General features: G+C 46.1%; 1 protein-coding gene across 1 annotated transcript in view; it reads right to left on the bottom strand.

The window, feature by feature from the left end:
• Positions 1-26,819, bottom strand: part of LOC144754579 (chloride channel protein ClC-Kb-like) — a 159,547-nt gene that overhangs the window by 88,312 nt on the left and 44,416 nt on the right. The window contains exons 9-12 of the mRNA XM_078642543.1: positions 13,904-14,005; positions 12,239-12,323; positions 9,216-9,389; positions 2,101-2,170 (exon numbers count right to left, since the gene is read on the bottom strand). Coding sequence (XP_078498669.1) covers positions 2,101-2,170; positions 9,216-9,389; positions 12,239-12,323; positions 13,904-14,005 — 431 coding nt within the window. The remainder of the gene's footprint in view (positions 1-2,100; positions 2,171-9,215; positions 9,390-12,238; positions 12,324-13,903; positions 14,006-26,819) is intronic.

Below are 26,819 nucleotides of genomic sequence, written 5' to 3'. Positions count from 1 at the left end.
AAGACTATCTATTGGGGAAACAATCCGTACACTTTATGATTAACTTGTGGCAAATTTAACGTTATATTCCATATATGGATAGACTACCCTGTCATCAGTTAAGAAGAGAATTTCTAAGGTTAAGAATTGGTGTTAACCCTTGCTATGCAAGCAACGGGGTAAAAAGAGGAATGATCTATAGCAAGGGGAAATGTGTCTGTACCTTGGGTACAACGCGTGATACGCTACATATTTTATTGGATTGTCAGAAGGTTTGGGATATACGGAAAGAAATGTTATGCCCAATTTTTGAAAAGTGTGGGATTAAAAACAGGGTACAAGCAGTAGATCTTCTAACTGAGATTAGCAATTTAGACACAGCTTACGCTATGGGGATGTTCATTCGTAAATTAAAAGAAACTCTTAAATGTGAATAGAACCGAACAGCTTGTTCAGGTGATATAGAGTACGTTATACGGAATGCTGGAAGGATCAATGAATTTGAAATATGTGAATGTTATGAAACTTTTTATTATGAAATGTGATTTTAGGTGTTGCTTTTGTGGGGATTTTAAATATTTAAGGACTATTTAGCCCAAATAAACTTTGTTTTGAGCTGTTAAACACAACCATGCACATGATTATGTCTCCACCAACACATTTGCACAATGTGATAGGATCTCCAACTTTTAAATGGTCTTATATCAGAAATTAGAAATTTTTGTTTTGCAATAAATGTTCTTGAACCTTCCCTGCCCATTCACTTACTAAATAGACCTTACAGGCCAGAACCACCTGAAAATATGTGATATATCAACACGTCCAGCATCACATAGAAGCAAGCGTGCCACAAAAAAGGGGACAGCATACATTGCTTTGCTAGAACAAAAACCTACTGCCTAGACGACCTCTTTCTTTCCAAAACATACACACCTAACGCTAACGTAAACACATTTGATATTTACAACATTACAGCTACCAATCCGAATAATATCCTAGCGGTGGTCATGGAAGAAAACCTAAACTTCAGGTGATCTTTGAAGCCTTCTACTTCTCTCTCGAATTGCATCGCAGGATGGAGTGCTTTCAATCAGAACCAAAGGTTTTGAGAATGTCACATTTATTCCACGAACATTCATCTTTTGCCTTCAACGATTCCAAGCAAAAACTCAGAATAACATGGTACACCATGCCCCAGTGCCACTTCAAACCTGATTGTGTCTCCTGAAGGATGTTTCTCAAAGATGCTTCAAACCACAGACGGGGTCTGCCCCAAAATAGAACCCTTAAGTTTCAGACAGGTGTTGGCTCTTTTAGAGTCTCTGGTTCCCAGCTTTACGCAATCAATGACACATTTGTTGCAATGGTGACGGCAAAAACATTTGTTCTTAGCTTTCTATACCATATATTTGCATTAATTGGCTATCTAGCACTTTCTTTTAATGCCAACCCATCACTAGTTTCATCAGGCTGAATCTAACTAATATATAACCCCAAATTGCACAGGATGTGAACAATAGGTACTCAAGTTCTGTTCATTCGTATTGTTCCCAGGCTCCCACGAAAGGATTTTTACCCAAATGAAATCTCAATTATGCAACATGGCATATAATCTTGGGTAGTTAGTGTAAAAAGCATAAATTAAAATGCCAGAAATTAAATGAGATTAGACCGATATAAACAAAATGTGTGTGTGTGTGGGGGGGGGGATACTGTGCTGTTTGATAATCTGCCTGAAAGTCTTGGGGCCCAATTCACAAAGGAAAACATAGATGTTTGGTCTAAAGTTAGACACAAGTCACGCGCGCACACACAGGGCCTGATTCACAAAGGTACACTTAGACATTTGGTCTCAAATTAGACCACACGTCTAAATTTACGACTTTGTGAATTCACAAAGGGCATTTACGAGTGCTATCTTTATGTCTGTACTCGGGCGGAGTGAGGACATAATGATAGCACTCGTAAATGCCCTTTGTGAATTCCCAAAGTTGTAAACGTAGACGTTTGCTCTACGTTTAGACCAAAAGTCCAAGTGTACCTTTGTGAATCGGGCGTTAAGAGAACATTTGAGTGACCTGACCATGGTGGCTGTAATGGCCAAGAACATGAGGTACTCACCATAGATGAAAACTGGCATGAAGTAGCCGGCTGGCATGGGCATCGTTGTAGCCAATGTGAACATCCAGAACTGACAGAGAAAGAAAGAAAATTAGCTAAATTATATGACTGTTGCAATTAACCAATGGGAATGGGGAGGTTTAGGAGAGGCAATAAGCAATTGCAGGTCGGAGCCATGACCCAGAGTGGCCTTATTTCAAGTGCATTGCATCCTAAGGTACTAGTAATAACGTGTACGAACTATGCTTGGCACCATAGAACATTAGTAGCTAGGGAATGAGTCACCACATCACCTCAGTACCATGAGCCCCATCCCGACTAGCTATTGTGTCTCACCTGCCCTCCTGACTATACCCAAAGGGACAAGTTAATTCACACCCCAGAACACAACACTCCCGACCCTCTCAGGGATCGCAGTAACAGGACACCCCCTTAAGCTCACACACTCGTACTCATCCACAATAAGATATAACGGAGACACAAAAGCAGTTTGAAATATTTTATTTAAACTATTGTGCTCTAGAATGCAGTATTTATGCCACAATTAGAAAACAAATGGCCAACAAAAATACAGTCAGCATAGTCAGTAAACCATATGTTATGAAAAGCCCTGTGATATCATAAGACAGATAAGCAAAACTCTGAATCAGGCCCCAGGCTTATCAGACTCCATGTCTCTGGGTCACATTATCGCATATATGGGAGCGCGGATCTGGAGACGTGAAACTCACTCAACCCCTAATCTTTTTTGCTTTGTGGGCCTTGCTTGCCATTAACAAAGCCCTCTGTGAGCCCTTTTTTTTATTAGCATTTTCCACACAATCGTCTATGTCCTTCTTTTGAGCACTTTAGTTATTTTGCAAAGTATGCTCATAGGAGCAGTGTTTCACTTGAAATATAAGAAGTAAATAAGGGTGAATGACCAAAGCTCTGAAAAACAATAAGACAGAACAGTCCACAACAAATGGGTATGAGGTTTTCAAGCGAACAGAACTACACTAGGCTTAGAAAGAAGAGTGCGCCCAACTGACACCATGATATTGAACTCCAGAATGAGGTGCCATATACCCAGGTCACCCTAAAAGAAAGCATCAGGGATATAGGATATAGACAGGCATTCACCCCTCAAAGTCAGTATCTACCAATCATGTGCAGTCACTTAATTCTAGTCATTTCCTTAAACATAACCTCTAAAACACATCATCTCTAAATCATGTTTCTTCACTTCCTTACTGTCACTTCCATAAACTCACCCTCTCAGCAACATTTACCAATCACAGAGCCTGGGAACATGCCTATATCTCCCCAATTAAAAAAATTAAATCCCACATCTGACCCTGCCAACCTCTCCGCCTATTGCCGTTCCCCATCAAGATTATGGGAAAATGTATCAATACCTAGAGACCAACCACATATTGGACTCCTCGCAGTCAGGTTTTTTGTGCAGTCCACAGCACAGAAACCACGTTTTTGTCAGTCACTGGTGCTCTCTGGACAAACGAAATTCTGCTGCACTTCTATTATTAGATGAGATCTATCCACAGCTGTTTTTTTGAGAGAGAGTTTTATTTAGCGCGAACTAGCTCAGAAGGTACCTGAGCGCTTTACATGAGCACCAGTTGCATTACAGATGGATACAGTCATGTTTTTAGGTCTCGCCTGACGATGCGCATGCGCATCGAGCAAGCGAGAGTATTGGGACTTATCCACTCTTTATCCACACTGCAAGGAATCGTGGCGATTCCTTGCAGTGCCCGTGACTTTTAAGCTCAATGCGCATGCGCATTGAGCTTAAAAGCGCGTGCACGTCCGTCTTTGTTTACCCGCTCCGCCCCCTCCCCTTCCCGCCGTCTCGCATTTCCCCTGCCGCATCAAAGGCTTTCACGGCCGGCCGGCCATGCTTTCAGTTTCACGACCGGCCGGCCGTGTCAATTACATTCCAAAGCCCGCTCTCCCTGCTCCGCCCCCTGCTCCGGCCGAGACGCATTTCTCCTCCCCCCTCCCCTCTCTTCCTTTTTTTTTTTCGTTATGCTTTCTGGCAACAACACACAGTCGAGTAACGCAGGCAGAGAGAGGGACATCCGGGGCTCTGCTCACCACGGAGGTACGTTCAGCATGTTTAACTCGTGTTGTGATGCAGCCTTGAATTTGGCTGAGGACTTGTAGACAGTCTCCTTGCTCATGGTTTGGCTCTTAAACTGTGAATATCGGGTCTGTCCTCCGGAACAGAATGTTTTCCGGAACCTGTAATATCTTCTTTTCATTGGATCTGACATACGAGCAAGTGTTTGCACAGCTTGAGCAGAAATTGTGGTAGGAAATTAAATCTCCGTAATGCCAAGTCATTTGTAACGTGTCGTGTGCCTCCGACGGCCCCTTCCAAGCACTAACAGTGGATCTAAAAGCATCCTGTGTCTGCTGCATTAGCGCAGTTCACAACATTGGACTCCATGCTTGTCTTTTCTTTGACTCACACTTTTTTTTTTGTTGTCTTGGCCAGTGCATGTCTTAACTCTTTCCACCCAATGCGTTGCCTTTCCTGCGATACGATGCTTCCCCCTCACCCCACCCTTTATCCTTTGTCTCATTAACTTCAAATCATCGTTCGTACCGGCAACCTGAAACCAGTCCCCTTCTGAAGAATCCCCTGCCACCATCTCTCTCTCTCTCTCTCTCTCTCTCTCTCTCTCTCTCTCTCTCTCTCTTTCTCTCTCTCTCCCAAAAAAACCATCCCCCTCTAGAATGCTTCTCGGCACTATATCGTGGATAAGATGACAGATACAGTTTAAAGCTTGGGCAAGTTGGGCAACTGCCCCGTCCCCCCACCATGCAAGCTCATCCGCCCTACCCGCCCTGGGAAAAGTGAACTTACTCTCAATGTCGCCTCTATTTCTGCATCTAAACCTCTCTGCTTTCCTCTGCGTACCTCTGACCCAGGCTCCTTTTACATTTCTTAAGGATATCTTGGCGCCTCACTCAAGGCATATTTCAGCTGTTTTTTCAGCGACCACAGTTTCGGAAACTTTATTTGGAACCATACAGGCTTGAATTCGCACAAAAAGGATAATAAAAGTACAAGTTGCACCGCGCAGGGATCTCAAAAGTATGTCTTGCCCAGGGTCCAAAATTCCTTAAGATGCCACCAGGGAGTTTACAAGACTGACCATTCCAACTCCAAGCTAGAGGCATTTTGTGTAAGGAGCTGCGGCTGGCTGGAGACTGCGGGCTTTGCAAAGAGTTAACAGTGTGTATGTTTGCTGAGGTGGGCGTTCAACTCTCTGGTGTCCACAGATGTGACTCCGGGTCCGTGGGAGTAACTATGTGGTGCTTCCAGCGCAGATGTGTCAGGGTAGAAGCACCGCAGCGCTCTTTCTCGTCCCCAAACCCACCTCTCTTTCTTCCACGCCCCCTCACCCTCCTTTGCTCTTTTCTTTCTTCCTCCCTTTGTGCCTTTTCTCTTTCTCTCTTCTATCTTCACTCATTGTTTGTCATCTCACTCCTTTCACCCAATGCACTCCTTTAGATACTCACCTTCTCACTTCCTCTGTCTTCGCGTCTATAACTCTTTCCCCTCTCCTGTCCAACCGCTCTCCATCCCTCCCCCACTAATACAACAGGTTAAAAGTTCGATTGTTTATGATAAGAAAATAACTCGACTTCCTTGCACACATAAACAGTCACTATAGACTAAGTTCACACTCTCTTAGTTCACAGTCTCTTAATTTGAAATTGAGAGCCTTTGCAGCGCTTTGAAACCTGCTAACTATAAAAGTCGGCACTAGATACAGAAATAAACATGGCGAGGACGGGCAGCATCCCAAGCTGTGGGCGAGCCTGCACCTCGCTTACCTGAGGCTTGCAGCAACCAGGAAGGGGAACTGGCGGCGACGAGGCTGCTCTGACTTCTTAAGAAGTGGGTGGGTCACGTGACCGCACTGAGGCAACACTTTTTGGCTAAAGGGAAGCCGTGGTTGCTTCACTTTGGGGTGTCCTTAGGGTACAGCCCCCCAATGTTGCAACCGAGAGTTATACGCTTTAGTGAGTGTTCATTGGTTTATGAGGGCTTGAAGATGAGGCTGCCGATAGCTCTTGAAATGTGGCCAAAATATTACAAATGCATGAATAATGCTCTTCTCCAAGGATGCTTTTAGGCGCTACAATCTGCTTAGGGTGCGTTGTCATGTAGAGGCCAGGCAGAGGAGGTACTAGGTAAATGAGGTAGATTTCTCAATCACTTTATGATTTGCGACCATCAGACACCCATTCTATTGGCCTAAAATGCTTTTGGGGTGACCATGGAGTATTTATCGAACATATGTGCTTCCTGGACACCCTCAACCCCTCACCCTCACTCACCCTCAACCCCTCACCCTCACTCACCCTCACTCACCCTCAACCCCTCACCCTCACTCACCCTCAACCCCTCACCATCACTCACCCTCAACCCCTCACCCTCACTCACCCTCACTCACACTCACCCACCCTCACCCTCACCCTCACTCACCCTCACCCACCCTCAACACCTCATCCTCACTCACCCTCACCCACAACCCCTCACCCTCACTCACCCTCACCCACCCTCACCCTCACCCTCACTCACCCTCAACCCCTCACCCTCACTCACCCTCAACCCCTCACCCTCACTCACCCTCAACCCCTCACCCTCACTCACCCTCACCAACCCTCACCCTCACTCACCCTCAACCCCTCACCCTCACCCACCCTCACCCTCACCCACCCTCACACCCTCAACCCCTCACCCTCACTCACTCACCCTCACTCACCCTCACTCACCCTCACTCACCCTCACTCACCCTCACTCACCCTCAACCCCTCACCCACCCTCACTCACCCTCAACCCCTCACCCTCACTCACCCTCAACCCCTCACTCACCCTCACCCTCACTCACCCTCACCCTCACTCACCCTCACTCAGCGCAACCACAGCATCTTCACTAAATATATTTAATAAACTTTAAGCTATTGGCAATATAAAATAAAATCCATTTTATTTACGTATTAATTATTAATTGTTTTTTTAAGCCATTGATTTTTTTTATATCAATACATATAAGTCACATATAAGTCCCGTTAATACAAAACATGTTGCTTTACAAATGCTAGAGGTGTCACATTTACAAAAATTATAACTATTGGCTTTGTAAAGAAGAAAGCTATTAATTTAGCTATTTAGAAAAAACAACACATAAATAAAAAACACAAAAATAAATAACACCTAAAGCTCAAACTTTACTACTGCGAGACCTATTGCATTTCCAATGCTTGTTTTGTTAGGCACAGGGAACTTAAGTGATTTGCCCAGAATCACAGGATATTGAGCGTCCCTGTCGAGACTAGAACCCAGTTCCCCAGCTTCGAGGTCGACCGCCCTAGCTGTTAGGCCACATCCTCTCCCCTACTTTTGATACGGTCTAGCACGCAGTTCTGATTGAAGGTCTTTCTGACAGCAGCGCTCCCACATAGGCCTTACCCGACCGAGCTACTTCCTAGAGAATAGATCTCAAGAGGTTTTCATCCCCCCTTGTAAATCTAGGTCTGTCATCAATACATGTGGCGTGCCACAGGGATCCTGAGTCCCACTCTCTTTATTATCTATGTGGATCCTCTGGCAAAGGTTAGCAGGTCTATCGGCCTGGAAAATTTGACATATGCTGATGTCACCCACCTTGTGTTATCGATTGGACAAAACCTGGAGCTATGTTTTGTGACTGCCTGAGTGCTGTGGCATCTTGGATGAAGCAGAACTGTCTTCAACTTAGTAGGGCAAAAACTGAAATCTTAATATTTGGCAGAGCTATTTAGATCGGGTCAGAAGACTGGTGGTGCATGGAATTGGGCACTCTGCTCTGCCCAAACAAAGCTTGACAGAATCTCAGTATTCTGCCGCATGACCAGCTTAACGTGGCAAGTCAAGTTACTGCTATTTATGGTACTAGCTTTTGAATGTTTTGCTTGCTTAGAAAGGTCTTCTCCTGGCTCCCACTAAACTGCAGAAAGACCATTATTCAGGCTATGATAATGCTCTTCTGGTTGTGGCAAATTAATCCCTTATGTCACGCCTGCAAGTTGCCTAGGAAACAGCTACCTGTTTGGTCGGCCATCTTTAACCCCTTGGCTGCGGCGGTAATTCCCCCGCAGCGCTAGGGGGGCCGCGCGGCGCTCACATGCTCGTGACGGCTCCGTCACGAGCCTCGGGTGGGCTGTGCTTGTGATGGAGCGGTTCCGTCACGGCCCCGCCCGCTCAATAGAACGCGCCGCGCAGGCGCGCCGAGCGGGCCGTGGCGGAACCGCTCCGTCACCAGCACAGCCCACCCGAGGCTCGTGACGGAGCGGTTCCATCACGAGCATGGGAGGGGTTAATCAAGTACATTGACAGATCACTTTCTGATATTCCTTCACTGGCCTCCTGCCAGGAAAGGCTATAATTTTAAGCTCCTTTGTCACACCCATAGAGCCTTTTCCAGTGAGGGTCCAGTTTGCTTTCAGACAAGAATCAAGTTTTACCAGCCAGTCAGGAAACTTAGATCATCTGACACTGCACTAGCCCCCTGCTGTCGCAGAATAAGTTGCCCTTTTATATATGCTCCTGTCGCAGTTTTACTGTCTTTAAAAAGTTGTTTAAAAACGTAGCTATTTTAGCAATTTGTCGCCTTTTCGATTTTTCTGCTGCCCACCTTTCCTCTGTTTTAGGTTATAGCACTGGGATACTCCTGTTGGAGCAATAGCATAGCTAGCCCATGTGTTTCCCGCGGGAGTCCCTGCTTTTGCCGCCAGTGCAAGACAGAAATATATAAAAGTGGGAAAGAAGAAGGAATAGAAGGACGGAAAAACAGTAACAAAGGGAGAAAGCAGAGATGAAAAATAACCTTTAAGAGTGCGATAAAGGACAGGGAGTATATGATGGTCAATTAGAGGCATGAGGTGAAATCAAGACAATGCAGCCTTGGTGTTTGTCACCCCGACCTTTAATAGCACCAATCGTGGGCTTCTGAGCAAAACATTGGGCCCCTGTACTTGTTCTTTTACAAATTAAGAGGCTGTCTCACAGGCAAAAAACCAAAGATGGTAAAAGGACATAGCAGACTGGGCAGTACCTTCATCACCAGGAAGAATGCGAGTGTGCCGAAGGCCGTGAAGGTCGGGTCCCACCACTCCAGCCACAGGTTCTTTGGGTCCACCGTGTCATGAGCCTCCAGCGACGCATTCTGGGCGAGAACCGCCCAGGTGCGGTTATCAAGGAGGGAGTTCAGGAGCTCCTTCATGGACAGCTGAATAAGAGACGTGAAAACATGTCTCACTTGGGAGATATCTCATTTCTTTGATGAAAACAACCACACAATTCTCTTGAATCATTGTTTCCACTGAAAAGTCCGGTGCAGCACTGTGTGGAAGCTCATGGTTTTGTCCCTTAACTCCACTCTTCCCTTGCATCACCACAACCAAAATGTGTTTCTCTGAACAGATGACTTTCCTACATGCCCCAAGGGGTTGTATGACACTACAACGCGGGCTATTACCACGCGTGCCATTACAACGCTGTTTTTACAACGCAAGTTGTTACAACGACCTGCGCTGTAAGCGCTAGATAGTGGAATAGTTTAATTTTCTATTCCAACTCCAGCCCACGTTACAGTAGGAAAGGTGTTGGAATAGAATATTAAACTATTCCCTATCCAACAGCGCCCTCCAGCGCAAGTCGTCGTAACGACTTGCGTTGTTAAAGCAGCGTAGTAATGGCAGCTTGTGGTAATGCCCGCGTTGTAAAGGCTGCTCACCCCCCAAGGTACTGTCTTACACATTACACACACGTTAAAGAAGGTCAGTGCACATTAACACCCAGACTACATACCATCCAGCCAAGTCAAGTAACATGTAGGGTATCATACCCCATAGTTATGCTCATCTGTGCTTAAATTGTAGTAAAATAAGTTCCAGGGCCATTCTCACGAAGCCACTGCAACTTGTACCACAGTACCAACCCAACTACTAACCATTACACTCATACAAGTGGAACTAATCATACTATTCCATGCCTGCAACATATAAGAATGTCTTGGGCGGTAGGTCTTAGTAATTGTTTATTTATATTGAATTAATAAACAACTGTTGTGCTCATCTCTACATTAGAGAGACAGCACCACCATGTGACAGACTGTCATAAGTGCTGATGTTGACGATTAAGTGCCGGTGCTGAGCATTGGAAACCACCGGCTCAAATTAGGCTCTGATCCTGGTGCTGGTACAAACAGACTACATAACCATCTAGCAGTCCAGAAGACAAAGGTTTTCAGCTTACTCTAACCCAAGCGACGCCCATAAATGCTTCTAAGCTCACTGGGAAGGGATATTACACTACTAGCGGCCTGTAAGTTGGAGCAATGTACCTCCCACGGTACTTCTCTTATCCTGGGACCTCCAGTCAACCTGTACTAAGAGACCTGAGTGGCCTGCAGGGTATGTATGTTTTTATTCTCAACTTACCTTGTACAGCCCTTCTTCGTAGACTGCTCTAAAGATCAGATTGACTGTGCTGAGCTTTGCTCATTTGGAGAACAGAAGCCAATGAAGCCTGAACAGAGTGGGGGTGATGTTATCTTGCCAAAAAGTGAGGAACTCTTGCAGTTGGTTCAAAATCTTATGGGGTACTTTGACAAAGAATGCACTGTAATAATCCAGCCCCTATCCCCATATGGTCCCAGCTGCAGTTACTCTGTCTAATTATGGTAAAAATGACTGAACATTTGAAATAGAAGAATTTGATGACAGTTGTTTTCTCTGGCCCTCCATACTGAATTCTCCAAGTGTTTTCCCCTCCAAATATGGCCGGGAGATAAAGCAACATCAATAGCACTGCTGCTTCTTCGTCCAATAGCATTTACAACCATTCCAGAATGTCCATCAATGCAGTTTTCATACTGCGATGGGACTTGATCACCATATGAAGGTCTCCTACGAGATCATCAGCCACTCGCATGATGGGTGAGATGCTTTAATAACGACCACTCCAGGATTTTGGTGAGGAAAGGGGTTCCTGTTATTGGTCTAGAGATGGGTGGGTCTGCAGGATTCACGGATGTTGTCATCCAGTAGAGTAATCCAGGTGTGTTTCAAGGACCCCAGGAGTCTAGCTCTCCACATTGCGGTGTTATTTACCTCTACAATTACATGGGAGTGCACATGATTCGCTTACTTTATTCATTTTGATGGACTGGGAGCACCTGCTCCTTCACTTCCGTCCAAACTACTTATAATGCATTTGATGACATTAGGTGTTACCTTTGGCAAAGAAAACACTAGCGATACCAACTCAGCAACATCCTTCTGCTCCAAAGGAGCTGATTCCACTGAGAGTTTGGTCTACCCACTACCACAGACCTTGGTCTACCTACAACTACTTTTACTGATAAAATCTACCCACACATCAGATGGAACTTCTCCACAAAATAGTCCTGACCAACCTGAGATGAGGCCTCCCCATGAGGTGCTCCATTCTCAATATTCCATCTGTCTGCAGTTATCTCCCTATGGATAGCGAATAACATGTATGATGGGTTCCAAACTCCAAGACTCAGGTGCCGAAGCATTGTAAGCCCGATTCTCAAAGCCCCTTGCTACCATAAATTCAATGTACATGATTAAAGAGCATCATCTACAAATGCATGATGATATTCATAAAAGAGTAAGTTGCACTTGTAAATCAAGTACAGATGTGTAATAATATCCTGTTTTGGTGTTCTTACACCCACAAGTCATTTTTTTTATTGAGTGTTTACTTTCCCAGAAAGTTTGGGAACACCCACAAACATATGGGTGTGTAGATTTTCACAAACATGATAACTATGTAAATAGTTAAAGATTTACTGTTGTCATAGGCAGGAGTAAATACCTAGGCATGAAGGGAGCAGGCACTGGGTTCGACATGGAATGGAGCAAAGGCGAGTACTAGAGAGGAAGATGCTATATATGACACATTAAACTGAGAGGTAACAAAGAAAGTAAAATGTGGGAGGGTTGCAGAAGATATGGTGATAGGGAAAATGAGTGCAATAACGGAGAAGGACGCACACTTTGTGGTGTGGCTGGTTGGGATATAGGGAACATTGACCATTGAACCTACCCTTGATGCCATGAATCTTCCCAGGCTGTGCGGGAAGGTGATGGAAGACACCAGCAGGGCAATCAAGGCTGAGTACACCGGCTTACTGGAAAAGTAAAATAACATAGAAAGTCAAAGTAATCAAAGACACCAAAATACAGGGGCCGCAATGAGATGATCATAATTTCACTGCAGGCCGGGAAGAAACGGTACTGTCAGCCATGTCTTATATTTCCGTCCTAATCCACCCTTCTTACTCAACCAGCGGGAAGGTAACGGGCCTTAAACAAATACCCCGCCTTCAGCACCCTTGTTTTATGCAAGGTAGTTTGTGATTGGTGCCCCAAGTATTCTGTTTCAAATTGGACACAAAAAGAAATAATAATTTGTTCATGGGCAGTGACTAAATTGCAAATGTAATTTGAAAGTGTATTTCTAGTTTTTATATAGAGACACACCTTCACTTAGTTTGTTTACAGCAATACCACCTCTGGTTAAGGGATGAATTTAGTAATGTGTCAAGACTGTTGTTAGGTATAAATTAGATTTTATATATCGACGACCAGATAAAAATGGAAGCCTTGCAAAGCAGAAACCAAAGGTATTCCTTTAAACTAAGGAGGATCATTTTGGGTATCAAAATCCAGGGAAACATTACATTAATCAATTCAGGGGGAGGGAGTTAAATTCAATAATCAACCAAAAATCACTTCATCAACCACAAGAGGTGCTTTAGTCAGCAAATCATCTAGTTTGAAAAAAAGTCTGTCGCCCATCGGACAGATGTAAGACGCAAGGCATTTGTCTTACAACATTGAAGTAACCTACACACATATGGTGCCGAGGTAACAGTCTTTTTAAAAAAAGTATCTGTAAGAATGAGCTGCCATAACTGTTTGATATGGACACACTTTACAAACTTTATCAACAACAAAGCAGTACTGCACCCTTTGCCATTGATTGGATCACACAGGGTTGTGAGAAGAACAGCAAATCACTGCCATCCTCTGCCATGAATTGGCCAAAATGTGGTCATACCCACAATAAACCACTTTCCTAGTTGGATGTATAAATAAATCAAGAATGAATGTAATACATAACAAACCATAATCATAAAGTAATAGGAAAATTAAATGAGGCATGACCACATGGATCACCGAGGCTACCAGCAAAAATGTCATAAGTTTGTTAAGCAATACCATTTGTAAATAGATAAACATTTGAGTCCTATGTAGAAATAATGATACCAATATACAACTAATAATACCAATAACTAAGCACTTCCTTCAGTCAATTGACAAATCCTTATGGTATTGATAAGAAATAGAATTTGTTTTAAATAACAATTGTCTCTGGGATCAATCATATGATAACCCCATGACCAGCCAACTACACATAAAGATGCCAAACTCCAAAGCGTTGCTCTGGGTGTGGATTCCCAACACACAATATCTGGAATAAAGCTTACTTTTTAGAATGAACTTCCTCAAAATAGATGCTATAAAGCCATACTCTTCGATCACCCAACAAAATGACAATAGTATTTAGGTTTAACTACTGTCCTCCACAGCCACATACAGTGATATCAACCTCTGCATTATAGAGGATCTTCATAGCTCAGAAATGTCCGCACAAAAAAACACATTAAAGCCTCAACGCCAGCAGCATCCCCCTTGAGTATCTTACTCTGTGGCCATGAGCTTGACAGTGAATCGGTTTCGTCTGACGTATCCAAGAAGCCACCGCTGGCAAGAAAGATAGGCACAACTTATCGTGCCACAAATTACCCTGAAAGACAGAATAAAGATGACAACAGATTAAATCGAATTTCTGCTTTATTCACCTTTGCCAACTTTAAAGGGAAGGCAAAGTCATCTTTCCAAACGAAGAAAAGGACAGGACCCATGATTTGTCAACCATTGAGATAAACAGAACAGCAAATTCTTGGTTTTTGGTGACAAGATTTTCTCTGCATTTCAGGTCTCTGGTGTATGGCAAAAGGTGCATTCTGATTTTCGCTGACATTGTAGTGCCTGAAGTGTATCTCTTGAGAAGTTGGACAGGTCAATAACATCTTTTCAACAAAAAGACAAAAGATATTATATTTATCTGTTAGGGAGTTGAGAAGGACCATGTAATGATGTTTTAAGGTGGTGGAAATACCAGTAGTTAAATTTGGTCAACTTAGTCCTTGCCTGTGTATCGACAAAGTCTGCACTTTGTGTTTTCACAAAGGCATTTTGGGGCATGTCAGGTAGTACTTTCATAGTACTTTTTATACACTTTTACATGCCTTTATGAAAAGTTCCCAAAAGAACTAAAATATGAGTAAAATTGGAGTACGTGTATTCTATTAGTACAAATAGAATGAACTGTGCTCTCTTTGTTCTTTTACTAATGGGGAATTGGACGTTTTGGCACCAATTCACAAAGGCTTTTTAGAGTACAAAAAAAAAGAGTACTACTTCCCATACTCATTAATGCTTTTATGGTCGGTCCCTATGTGTCCAAGAGATCCACAGGGCAAAGGTGTGTGCCCTGTTCACTAGTCTTGGGGTTCCACTGTCCCTTTAAGAGGTGGGGGAACCACTTTGTTTAGAATAGTGGAGCCTCAGCTGGCTCTGCTGTTAAAAATGAATAGCTGTAGCTCCATCTACCATGAGGCCAACTGCATCACAGCATTGAAAGACGTGCCCTAACAATGTTAGGCTTTTCAACAATGATTTTCCCTGCTTGGATCAGCCTAAAGAGTTATGGTGTACCTGGACATGGACTATCAGCAATGGACCTCAAGGCATTGCTGCCTGCCGGTATTGCAGTTTCACCAAATGTACCAGCAGGAGCACTTTTAGCAAAATTAGCCCTGGTAAGCTGGTGGGGATCTCAAAAAAATGTTGTGCAGCTGTCGTCGAGCTGGCAGAGGCACCTATCAAATCATGTCCTAAACAAATCCCTAAAAAAGATTAATGGAAAATGAGATTAATTACTGATATGAGTGACAGATCAAAGGAATTATCCAGGAGGAGAGTTGCCCAGAATATTTTGATATCTCTGCCGTCTGAACTGGGATCAATTACTGTGAAAGTGGCAGTGCTCTTGCCAGCATAGCAGGAGAACTTCTGTGAAAAAAAAATTTGATGCCATCTTGTGTCACGAACTCTGGCAGAGCTGCCCAACATCCCACAGAGAGAGACAGAAGAGAAAGGGGATCCAAAAGGAGAAGCTCTGTATAAGGGAACAAGAGAGTTGCAGCTCAGAAAGGACAGGCACTCAACACACAAGGACAAACGTGCAAGACATATATATAACATTAACAATAAGGGAATGTGGGTTAGAGCACCCAGGAGCTCCACACTGTAAGACTGAAGCTCAGTAGGTTCATCATCCACAATTGCTGTTACAGATACTGACTGCAAATACCCACTGTGAGAAGTTGGCCTGATATATGATGCTCACTAGTTCTAGTGATCACCTTGTATCAGTCCAAACAACCCTTATGGTGATTGGTTGTAAGTCAACCTTATAGACCAGCTATCCTAGTGGTAGCATGGACAAAGCAGTCTTAGGCTAAACTCTTTATGGCATGTGAAGCCAGCTGTTTTACCACAATATAACCCCTTGAATACCAGATGAAAGGACACCACACAGGTTGTTATGAAAATAAACAGTATATTTATTAATAACAAACACCTCTGAACTCTTTATGAGGTCAGAGGGCTAAGCACATGACAATCTCTTAGGAAAAATACGATAAGTTGCACAAAATTACAATGGTGCCCTAGGGGCATGACAAACCATATACTAAGTAAGTGGAATGTGAAAGTCGATAGGAAGAATGGAGCTGTCCAGAGGCTGTAGGATCGTTGGGACCACGCTACACTAACTCTAGGTAAGTAATAGGAGGCCCACGGAACGCGTGTGCAGAGTGTGAACTCACACGCGAGATGCGTAACAACGTCTATGGACAGTACAGTTCAAGTAAAAGGTAAGTACGGACAATCCTGACTAGTTAGGACTAAAACGACTGTGGAACTGGACACTAGCACAGTTAAACTACCCTTGAGCACCGAAATGCTCTCGTTACCTCACCCACGGGCTGCGGGTGCATAGGTGTCAAAGTGTGTCGGGTTCTCGCGTTGAAGTCTATGGAGCCTGGAAGAAAAGATGCTGCAGGCGACCAGGAGGAAGATGTCCGGTGCGATCCAAGGGTGGATCGGTGAAGAAGAGGACCTGAAAGCAGAGGGGACAGTGATCAAAGCCACTAGCCAGTGACTGGAGTGGAACCAGGAAGGAACCAGATGTCGTTGTCGCGATCAGGTGAAGAGTGGACGCTTGTCTCTGTAGCCACGTGGACCAGGAGGTGTCTTTGACAACCAGGATGGAGGCACGAGCTGTCCCACGCAGGCTCTCGCTGTCGGCGGTGTTGGATCCGGAATCTGCATCAACAAGCCTTGGCAAAGGCAACACACGCGGTGAGTTGAAAACGGTGTGTGTAGTGGACCAGGAGGGTCCGGGGGGCTCCTCTTTTGGAAGGGAGCAAGGGCCAGTCTGGAGCAACCAGACCAGCAGTGAATATTGTTAAGTTCGTCGTCTAGGAGGCCACTAGCCAGCCGGCAAGTGACCAGACAACGCGTCAAGCAGCAAACAAGCAGAAGGGCCCCACGCAGATCTCGTGGATGCTGGAGGGCTGGTCTTCGGTGCAGGGGCTGCTCGGGGCTGGGGCTTCTCAGTCCCCAAAGCACTTGGTCGAGTTTACCTCGAGAGTCGTGCTGGAAGCGAAGTGCAGGTTCGTTCAAGATGGCCGGTCCTACGTGTCTCGTCGCACCCACGGATCTCAGCTGTGCTGCAGATGTAGGTTGAGGTCGGATAGGTCTGGGAATCCTGGTCTCGTCGGGCTCTGAAGTCTGGATCCTTGAGGGAAGACAACAAAGTGAAGCTGCTGGACGCTTGATGGTGCCTGCTTGTGCAGGGTGGACACTCCTTGCCCACAAGGGAGATTCTTCAGTCTTCTGTGGAGCAGAACGTCGAAGTCCAGAGTTTCTTCTTGTAGAATTGTTCAGGATAATCTAATTTGGAATGGGACCAGCTCCTACCTTCATTCTCCTAAAGGGGGCTGCACTACTGACTAGGTCCCTTCCCTGGGTGGGACCAGGAAGGGGGGTGGCTACACCCCCTATCCTTTGTCCGGTTTCGCGCCAGAGCTGGGGCAGGGATGCCCCTGCAACTGGTTTGAACCGGTGTATGCACAGGACACCTTGTGTGCCCCGGGCATGTCTCATTCCTTTCAGGCCTGTCCTACCCAATACACAAAATCCTGTCTGGGGTGGTGCTAGCACCTCCCAAGGCAGAAAACCCTTTGTCCAAGCCTCCCTCGCTGGAAGGACTCCCAGCAGCAGGAGGTCAGACTTGTGTCTGTGGTGGTGGCATCCATTTTGTGATGCCAAGGCTCGAGTTAACTTTAACCGGGGTTCACAGTTACATACATGTCGTGTCCCTCTAGAAGGGTGGAATGCTACCCCCGTCGCCAGAATTGGCGAGGGGGTAGTATTCCAATTCGTATGACACCTTACTCGACATGTTTTGATAATGTTATACCAGAGTTAGCATTCAACCGCGAGGTCGATAATGCACTTAAGAGTATATGGTATAGCGTTATCATGGAACAGCTATTAGGAATTGGTTCCGCAAGCTGCAGACAGGCTCAGCTCATGCCAGAGCACCATCTCACATAATTCAAAGCACTCTGCCTTCAGGATTGTTAAGGCCTGCCATAGGAGTGACTGATAGGAGTATATGTGTCCATTTTGGGGTTAGATATAGGTATACTATATCTACAGCAAAGGGTGATTACACCACCTTGCCCCAGCTGTCATGCAGCCAGTTGTGTCAGTTTAGGATGGCCAGCCAGGGGTGGCATAATACATGCTTCAGCCCCTGGTAGGCCCTGGGTACACCTATGCCCTGGGTACCTATAGTGCACTGTACAGGGACTGATAAGGTGGCCCAGTACCAATGGGTAAATGCACCTAAGGTACATGGTTGTCAATTTAGAGAGAGAACAGCTAGGCTGTGGGTCTGATTAGCAGGCCCACAGCCAGGGAAAGTCATAAACCAGTGAAGCAAAAAGCAAAAATCTGGGGTGACCATAGGATTGCAGACCCCACTCTCCTACATAACCCCCCCAAACTTAGGGACATTAAACTAACCTTGACCAGGTGAGTCTTCCTATTCTAAGTGGAAATACCTGGAGAGACCATCTGCATTGCCATGGTCAGTCCCTGGTCTGTGCTCCACTGTAAAGTCCATCCCCTGTAGGGAAATGGACCACCTAAGAAGTTTGGGGTTTTCACCCTTTATCTGAATTTAGCCATAAGAGGGGCTTATGGTCGGTCTGAATCTTGAAGTGAGTTCCAAACAAGTAGGGCCTCAACTTCTTCAGGGCCCAAACCACAGAAAAGGCCTCCCTCTCTTTAGCTGACCAACGTTTATCTCTAGGGGTCAGCCTTCTGCTTATAAAAGCAATGGGCTGGTCATGACCATCAATATTCAGTTGAGATAGAACAGCTCCCACACCCAACTCAGATGCATCTGTTTGGACAATGAAGGTTTTGGAGTAGTCAGGACTCTTGGGAATAGGTGCAGTACACATGGCCTGCTTTAGGTCATCAAATGCCTTTTGACAGCTCGCTGTCCACTGAACTTTCTTTGGCATTTTCTTGCTTGTCAGGTCATTAAGAGGGGTCACAATTGACCCATAATTTCTGACAAATTTCCTGTAGTAACCAGACAGGCCCAAGAAAGCTCTGACCTGTGTCTGGGTGGTTGGAGGAGCCCAGTCCTTTATGGCCTGTATCTTGCTCTCCAAGGGTGGAACCTGGCCTCCACCTACAAGGTGGCCCAGATATACAACCTGACTCTGCCCTATCTGGCACTTAGTAGCCTTGATAGTGAGGCCTGCCTTTTGCAGAGCCTCCAAAACTTTCCTCATGTGGATCAGGTGATCCTCCCAGGTGGAGCTAAAGACAGCAATATCATCTAGATATGCTGCACAAAAGTCATCCAACCCAGTGAGAACTTGGTTCACCAACCTTTGAAAAGTGGCAGGTGCATTTTTCAAACCAAAGGGCATCACCACAAACTGGTAATGACCTCCTGGGGTAGAAAATGCTGTTTTGGCCTTGGCATCCTCAGCTAACCTGATTTGCCAATAACCAGCTGTCAGGTCAAATGTACTCAAGAACTTGTCAGAAGCCAATTTGTCTATGAGTTCATCTGCTCTTGGTATTGGATGGGCATCTGTCTTAGTGACAGCATTGAGACCCCTGTAGTCTACACAAAACCTCATCTCTCTCTTACCATCCTGGGTGTGAGGCTTTGGTACTAGAACTACAGGACTAGCCCAAGGGCTCTCTGAGGGTTCAATGACTCCCAATTCCAACATCTTTTGTACTTCTTTCTTTATGCAGTCCCTGACGTGGTCAGGTTGCCTGTAGATTTTACTCTTTATAGGCAGACTGTCACCCCTGTCCACCTCATGGGTGCACCAGTCTGTCTGACTGGGGGTCAGAGAAAACATTTGTCTGAAGGATTGAAGTACCTGTCTACAATCCTCTTGTTGATGCTCAGAGAGGCTGTCAGAAAAGACTACACCATCTACTGACCCATCATCAAGGTTCTGAGTGAGCAGGTCTGGGAGAGGGTCACTCTCTTCCTCCTGCCCCTCATCTGTGGCATTGAGCAAGCTCATGTCCTCCCTGTCAACAAATGCTTTGAGCCTGTTCACATGAAGTACTCTGTGAGGGCTCCTGGGAGTTCCAAGGTTCACCAGGTAGGTGACCTCTCCCTTTTGCTCAATGATGGTATGGGGTCCAGACCATTTGTCTTGGAGAGCTGCTGGGGCCACTGGCTCCAACACCCACACCTTCTGTCCTGGATGATAAACAGTCAGGACAGCCTTTTGGTCATGCCAAGCTTTTTGAAGTTCTTGGCTGGCCTCAAGGTTTTTGGATGCCTTCTCCATGTACTCTGCCATCCTGGAGCGGAGACCAAGTACATAGTCCACTATGTCAAGTTTAGGCTTTTTGAGAGGTAACTCCCATCCTTCCTTCACAAAACACAGGGGTCCTCTTACAGGATGCCCAAATAGAAGCTCAAAAGGGCTGTAACCAACCCCCTTCTGTGGGACCTCTCTGTAAGCAAACAGAAGGGAGGGTAAAAGGATGTCCCATCTTCGCCTAAGCTTGTCTGGTAACCCTTTTATCATCCCTTTGAGGGTCTTGTTGAATCTCTCCACAAGCCCATTGCACTGTGGGTGATAGGGTGTGGTAAACTTGTAGTTTACACCACATTCCTTCCACATTGCAGTCAAGTATCCTGACATGAAGTTTGTACCTCTGTCAGAGACAACCTCCTTAGGAAACCCCACTCTAGTAAAAACTGCAAGTAGGGCCCTGGCCACAACAGGAGCTGTAGTGGTCCTAAGGGGAATAGCTTCTGGGTACCTGGTGGCATGATCCACTATCACCAGTATAAATCTGTGCCCAGATGCTGTTGGGGGGTCCATTGGTCCAACAATGTCAATCCCCACTCTTTCAAAGGGAACCCCCACCACAGGTAGTGGTATAAGGGGGGCCTTTGTTGTGCCACCTGATTTGCCACTGGCTTGGCAGGTGACACATGAGCGACAAAACTCTTTTGTGTCCTCAGACATATGAGGCCAGTGAAAGTGTGGAACAAGCCTGTCCCAAGTCTTGTTCTGGCCTAAGTGACCTGCAAGGGGAATCTCATGGGCCAAGGTAAGAAGGAAACCTCTAAGAGACAAGGGGATGACCAGCCTCCTGGTAGCACCAGGCTTGGGGTCTCTTGCCTCAGAGTATAGGAGTCCATCATCCCAGTACACCTTGTGGAAACCTATGGCATTCCCTGCAGCCTCAGCAGCAGCCTGCTGTCTGAGGGATTCAAGGGAGGAACAGTCTAACTGGGCCTGCCTCAAGTCTGCCCTGGAAGGTCCCCCTGTCCCAAGAAACTCAACCTGTTCAGGCTCAAGCTCTTCTAGGACAGTTCCTTCTGGGGTCTTGGGGTCAGCCTCCTGAGAGAGCTGATCTTCAACCTGAGGCAGGGGGGAAGGCTCAGCCTTACCCCTACTGCTCTTCCTCTTGGGTAGTGTCTGGTCCATTCTTCCAGGATCCAGCACTTGCTCAGCTGGGCATTTCTTGGCCTGTGACCTGGTCACAGCAAGGACATGTGAGGAGAGACCTAGCATTTCTACATGAGTCCTGTACTCCACATCTGACCACAGTGAGGATTCCAAATCATTGCCCAAAAGACAATCTAGTGGGAGGTCTGAACTAACTACAACCCTTTTGAGGCCAGTTACCCCTCCCCAGGAGAAATTAACAACTGCCATACTGTGATTGGTAGTGACATTGCTAGCATCAGTCACTAGGTATTCTGAACCTAGCATGATCTGGTCAGGGTCCACAAATGTTGGTGTCACCATAGTGACACTGGCACATGTGTCCCTGTAGGCCCGAGCCATCTTTCCATTTATTAAAGGCGTTTGCCTGTATTTGCCCAGAGTACTAGGACTTACAGTAGGGGTCATATCCATGTCCCCAGTACAAACAAGAACTGCCTGAGTAGGTATTCTAACTAAGTCAGAACCCACCTCAGTTCCCAGGGTTAACCCAACTATAGCCTTGGGAGGTACACTACCACTACTAACTGTACTAGGGGGTGCAGGTGTCTTAGGGACAGTAGTGGTAGGAGTTTGGCCTTTCTTGGTGCACTCACTAAACCAGTGAGTCTTACTTTTACAGTATTGGCACCATGGTTTCTTAGGACCATCATTCTTCTTCTTCTGGGAAGTTTAGGACCCACCCTCCTTAGGTTGTTGGGGCCCTGTTGAAGACTTCTGGTCATTTTGCTTATTCTCATTATTACCCTTCTGGTCTGCTTTCTTCTGGCCACCACCCTGGTTCTGGTTCTGCTGCTTGACCCTTGTCCTGACCCATCTGTCTGCCTTCTTTCCCAATTCTTGGGGAGAGGTCACATCTGAGTCAATCAAGTGCTGATGCAACAACTGGTTCTGACAAATATTTAAGATTTGCTCTCTCATAATTAGATTATACAATCCTGTGTAATCAGTAACTTTACTTCCCAGTAACCAGCCCTCCAAAGCCTTAGTGTCACAATCAACAAAGTCAGTCCAATCTTGAGCCTGAGTTTTCTGGGTGTCTATGAACATTAACCTGTACTGTTCAGTTGTTAAGCCAAACCCATCAATCAGTGCAGTTTTCAAGACTTGGTAATCATTAGCATCCTCATCTCTAACAGTGAGGAGCTTGTCTCTTCCTTTACCTTCAAAGGAGAGCCACAATATAGCTGTCCACTGACTCTGGGGTACCTGCTGTACGTTGCAGGCTCTCTCCAAAGCAGTTATCCACTTGTGGATATCATCTCCTGTCTTATAGGAGGGCACTATCTTGCTCAGGTTTCTAGTATCAAAACCCCTTTCTCTATCCCTAGGGATATTGCTGCCACCAGTGGGGACTACCCCACTCAACTGTTGCTCTCTAGCAAAGGCAAGCTTTTCTTTGGCAAGGGCAAGTTCTTCCCTTTGGATCCTCAGATTAGCCTCCTTCATCTTTGCTTCATGCTCTCTCCTCTGAGGGGAAGTCATTCTCCTCTGAGCAGATGCATGAGAGTACACAGATCTATTGGAGTCCCTAGAAGGAGATCTATCTCTCCTAACCCCAAAGTTAGGCCTGCTCAGGGTCAGTACTGGGGGTCCCCCAGATCCTTCCCTATGCATGTCTAAGTTGGCCCTGGTTAGTCTGCTGACTACTACAGGACCTTTGTCTGCCTCATCCCCAGAGGGGTCCTCTTCCTCCTCCTCCTCTTCTACATCTTCTGTTTCAGGGAGGTCTGGATCACCACGAGTACCTTCTAAGGCAGGCATGCTCCTATCTGGATTAGAGAGGTCTGTGTCAGCAGCCCTTCTTGCATCATATGTCTCTAAGAGACCTAACAGAAAAGGAGTGGTAGGGTTAGAACCCTGTTTCAATTTCCTGGAGGTACACAATTGTCTCATCTCCTGGAAACTGAGAGCTGCATATCTGGAAATGACCTGTGGAGCGTCACTAACCACTAGGGGAGTCTCTGAAGTCTCTCCATGGGTAGACATGCTTTCTAGTGAGGTGTAAGTGATGCACCTACCTACACTATGGGTTTTCCTACTGATCCCTTGCTAAGAGTTGTAGTCAGGGTGTGCTAGGCCCTTTCTACTACAACAGCTGGTTCAGTAGAACTCAGAGTATTTCTAAGCTTGTTATATGTACCTATAGTACCTTATGTGATCTTTCAAATAAATGATATTTCAAGATTATACGTGATAAAAACAACAGCAAGCTCAAATCCCAACTGCTGCACACCAATGTGAGAAGTTGGCCTGATATATGATGCTCACTAGTTCTAGTGATCACCTTGTATCAGTCCAAACAACCCTTATGGCGATTGGTTGTAAGTCAACCTTATAGGCCAGTTATCCTAGTGGTAGCATGGACAAAGCAGTCTTAGGCTAAACTCTTTATGGCATGTGAAGCCAGCTGTTTTACCACAATATAACCCCTTGAATACCAGATGAAAGGACACCACACAGGTTGTTATGAAAATAAACAGTATATTTATTAATAACAAACACCTCTGAACTCTTTATGAGGTCAGAGGGCTAAGCACATGACAATCTCTTAGGAAAAATAAGATAAGTTGCACAAAATTACAATGGTGCCCTAGGGGCACGACAAACCATATACTAATTAAGTGGAATGTGAAAGTCGATAGGAAGAATGGAGCTGTCCAGAGGCTGTAGGATCGTTGGGACCACGCTACACTAACTCTAGGTAAGTAATAGTGAACTCACACGCGAGATGCGTAACAACGTCTATGGACAGTACAGTTCAAGTAAAAGGTAAGTAAGGACAATCCTGACTAGTTAGGACTAAAATGACTGTGGAACTGGACACTAGGACAGTTAAACTACCCTTGAGCACCGAAATGCTCTCGTTACCTCACCCACGGGCTGTGGGTGCATAGGTGTCAAAGTGTGTCGGGTTCTCGCGTTGAAGTCTATGGAGCCTGGAAGAAAAGATGCTGCAGGCGACCAGGAGGAAGATGTCCGGTGCGATCCAAGGGTGGATCGGTGAAGAAGAAGACCTGAAAGCAGAGGGGACAGTGTTCAAAGTCAGTAGCCAGTGACTGGAGTGGAACCAGGAAGGAACCAGATGTCGTCGTCGCGATCAGGTGAAGAGTGGACGCTTGTCTCTGCAGCCACATGGAGCAGGAGGTGTCTTCGACGACCAGGATGGAGGCACGAGCTGCCCACGCAGGCTCTCGCTGGTGGCGGTGTTGGATCCGGAATTGGCGTCAACAGGCCTTGGCAAAGGCAACCCACGCGGTGAGTTGAAAACGGCGTCTGGAGTGGACCAGGAGGGTCCGGGGTGCTCCTCTTTTGGAAGGGAGCAAGGGCCAGTCTGGAGCAACCAGACCAGCAGTGACGATTGTAAAGTTCGTTGTCTAGGAGGCCACTAGCCAGCCGGCAAGTGAGCAGACAATGTGTCAAGCAGATAACAAGCAGAAGGGCCCCACGCAGATCTCGTGGATGCTGGAGGGCTGGTCTTCGGTGCAGGGGCTGCTCGGGGCTGGGGCTTCTCAGTCCCCAAAGACCTTGGTCGAGTTTACCTCGGGAGTCGTGCTGGAAGCGAAGTGCAGGTTCATTCAAGATGGCCGGTCCCACGTGTCTCGTCGCACCCACAGATCTCAGCTGTGCTGCAGATGTAGGTTGAGGTCAGAGAGGTCTGGGAATCCTGGTCTCGTCGGGCTCTGAAGTCTGGATCCTTGAGGGAAGACAACAAAGTGAAGCTGCTGGACGCTTGATGGTGCCTGCTTGTGCAGGGTGGACACTCCTTGCCCACAAGGGAGATTCTTCAGTCTTCTGTGGAGCAGAACGTCGAAGTCCAGAGTTTCTTCTTGTAGAATTGTTCAGGATAATCTAATTTGGAATGGGACCAGCTCCTACCTTTATTCTCCTAAAGGGGCTGCACTACTGACTAAGTCCCTCCCCTGGGTGGGACCAGGAAGGGGGGTGGCTACACCCCCTATCCTTTGTCCGGTTTCGCGCCAGAGCTGGGGCAGGGATGCCCCAGCAACTGGTTTGAACCGGTGTATGCACAGGACACCTTGTGTGCCCCGAGCATGTCTCATTCCTTTCAGGCCTGTCCTAGCCAATACACAAAATCCTGTCTGGGGTGGTGCTAGCACCTCCCAAGGCAGGAAACTCTTTGTCCAAGCCTCCCTCGCTGGAAGGACTCCCAGCAGCAGGAGGTCAGACTTGTGTCTGTGGTGGTGGCTTCCATTTTGTGATGCCAAGGCTCGAGTTAACTTTAACCTGGGGTTCACAGTTACATACATGTCGTGTCCCTCTAGAAGGGTGGAATGCTACCCCCGTCGCCAGAATTGGCAAGGGGGTAGTATTCCAATTCGTATGACACCTTACTCGACATGTTTTGATAATGTTATACCAGAGTTAGCATTCAACCGCGTGGTCGATAATGCACTTAAGAGTATATGGTATAGCGTAATCATGGAACAGCTATTAGGACTTGGTTCCGCAAGCTGCAGACGGGCTCAGCTCATGCCAGAGCACCATCTCACATAATTCCAAGCACTCTGCCTTCAGGATTGTTAAGGCCTGCCATAGGAGTGACTGATAGGAGTATATGTGTCCATTTTGGGGTTAGATATAGGTATACTATATCTACAGCAAAGGGTGATTACACCACCTTGCCCCAGCTGTCGTGCAGCCAGTTGTGTCAGTTTTGGATGGCCAGCCTGGGGTGGCATAATACAGGCTTCAGCCCCTGGTAGGCCCTGGGTACACCTATGCCCTGGGTACCTATAGTACACTGTACAGGGACTGATAAGGTGGCCCAGTACCAATGGGTAAATGCACCTAAGGTACATGGTTGTCAATTTAGAGAGAGAACAGCTAGGCTGTGGGTCTGATTAGCAGGCCCACGGCCAGGGAAAGTCGTAAACCAGTAAAGCAAAAAGCAAAAATCTGGGGTAACCATAGGATTGCAGACCCCACTCTCCTACACCCACATATAGGATATGCATGCAAAGGCTATGGAGACGATACCTATGGTGCTGTTCTAAAAGTAACTCAAAGACAATAATTACAGTGGACTAAAAATCACCACCTAGGTTGTCAGCTGTACCAACAGATTGTGACGATCAAACAGAAACACACAAAGCAGTAACATCAAAGGTGTAGAACTAAATACACAGCCACAAATGGACAAGGAGCAAGCAAGGAGGAGTACTTACCAGGAAAGAAAGGACAAGAAAGAGCACACTTGGTAGAAAGCAATAACAAACTACATAAGGTAAATGGAAGCTAAGAAAACAGGAAGGTAGCAAACTAGAAACTGGAAAAAAGGGAAAGAAAGCAGGCACAGGGAAAAAGTATATACAGAAAGAGAGATTTAAAGGGTTCACTAAAAGCACTGGCACAAAATTCAAGGGAGCACAGCAGTCACTGCTA

This window comes from Lissotriton helveticus, chromosome 5_1 (genome assembly GCF_964261635.1).
Source record: "Lissotriton helveticus chromosome 5_1, aLisHel1.1, whole genome shotgun sequence".
NCBI lineage: Eukaryota > Metazoa > Chordata > Amphibia > Caudata > Salamandridae > Lissotriton > Lissotriton helveticus.
This window is presented reverse-complemented; position numbering and strand designations above follow the sequence as displayed.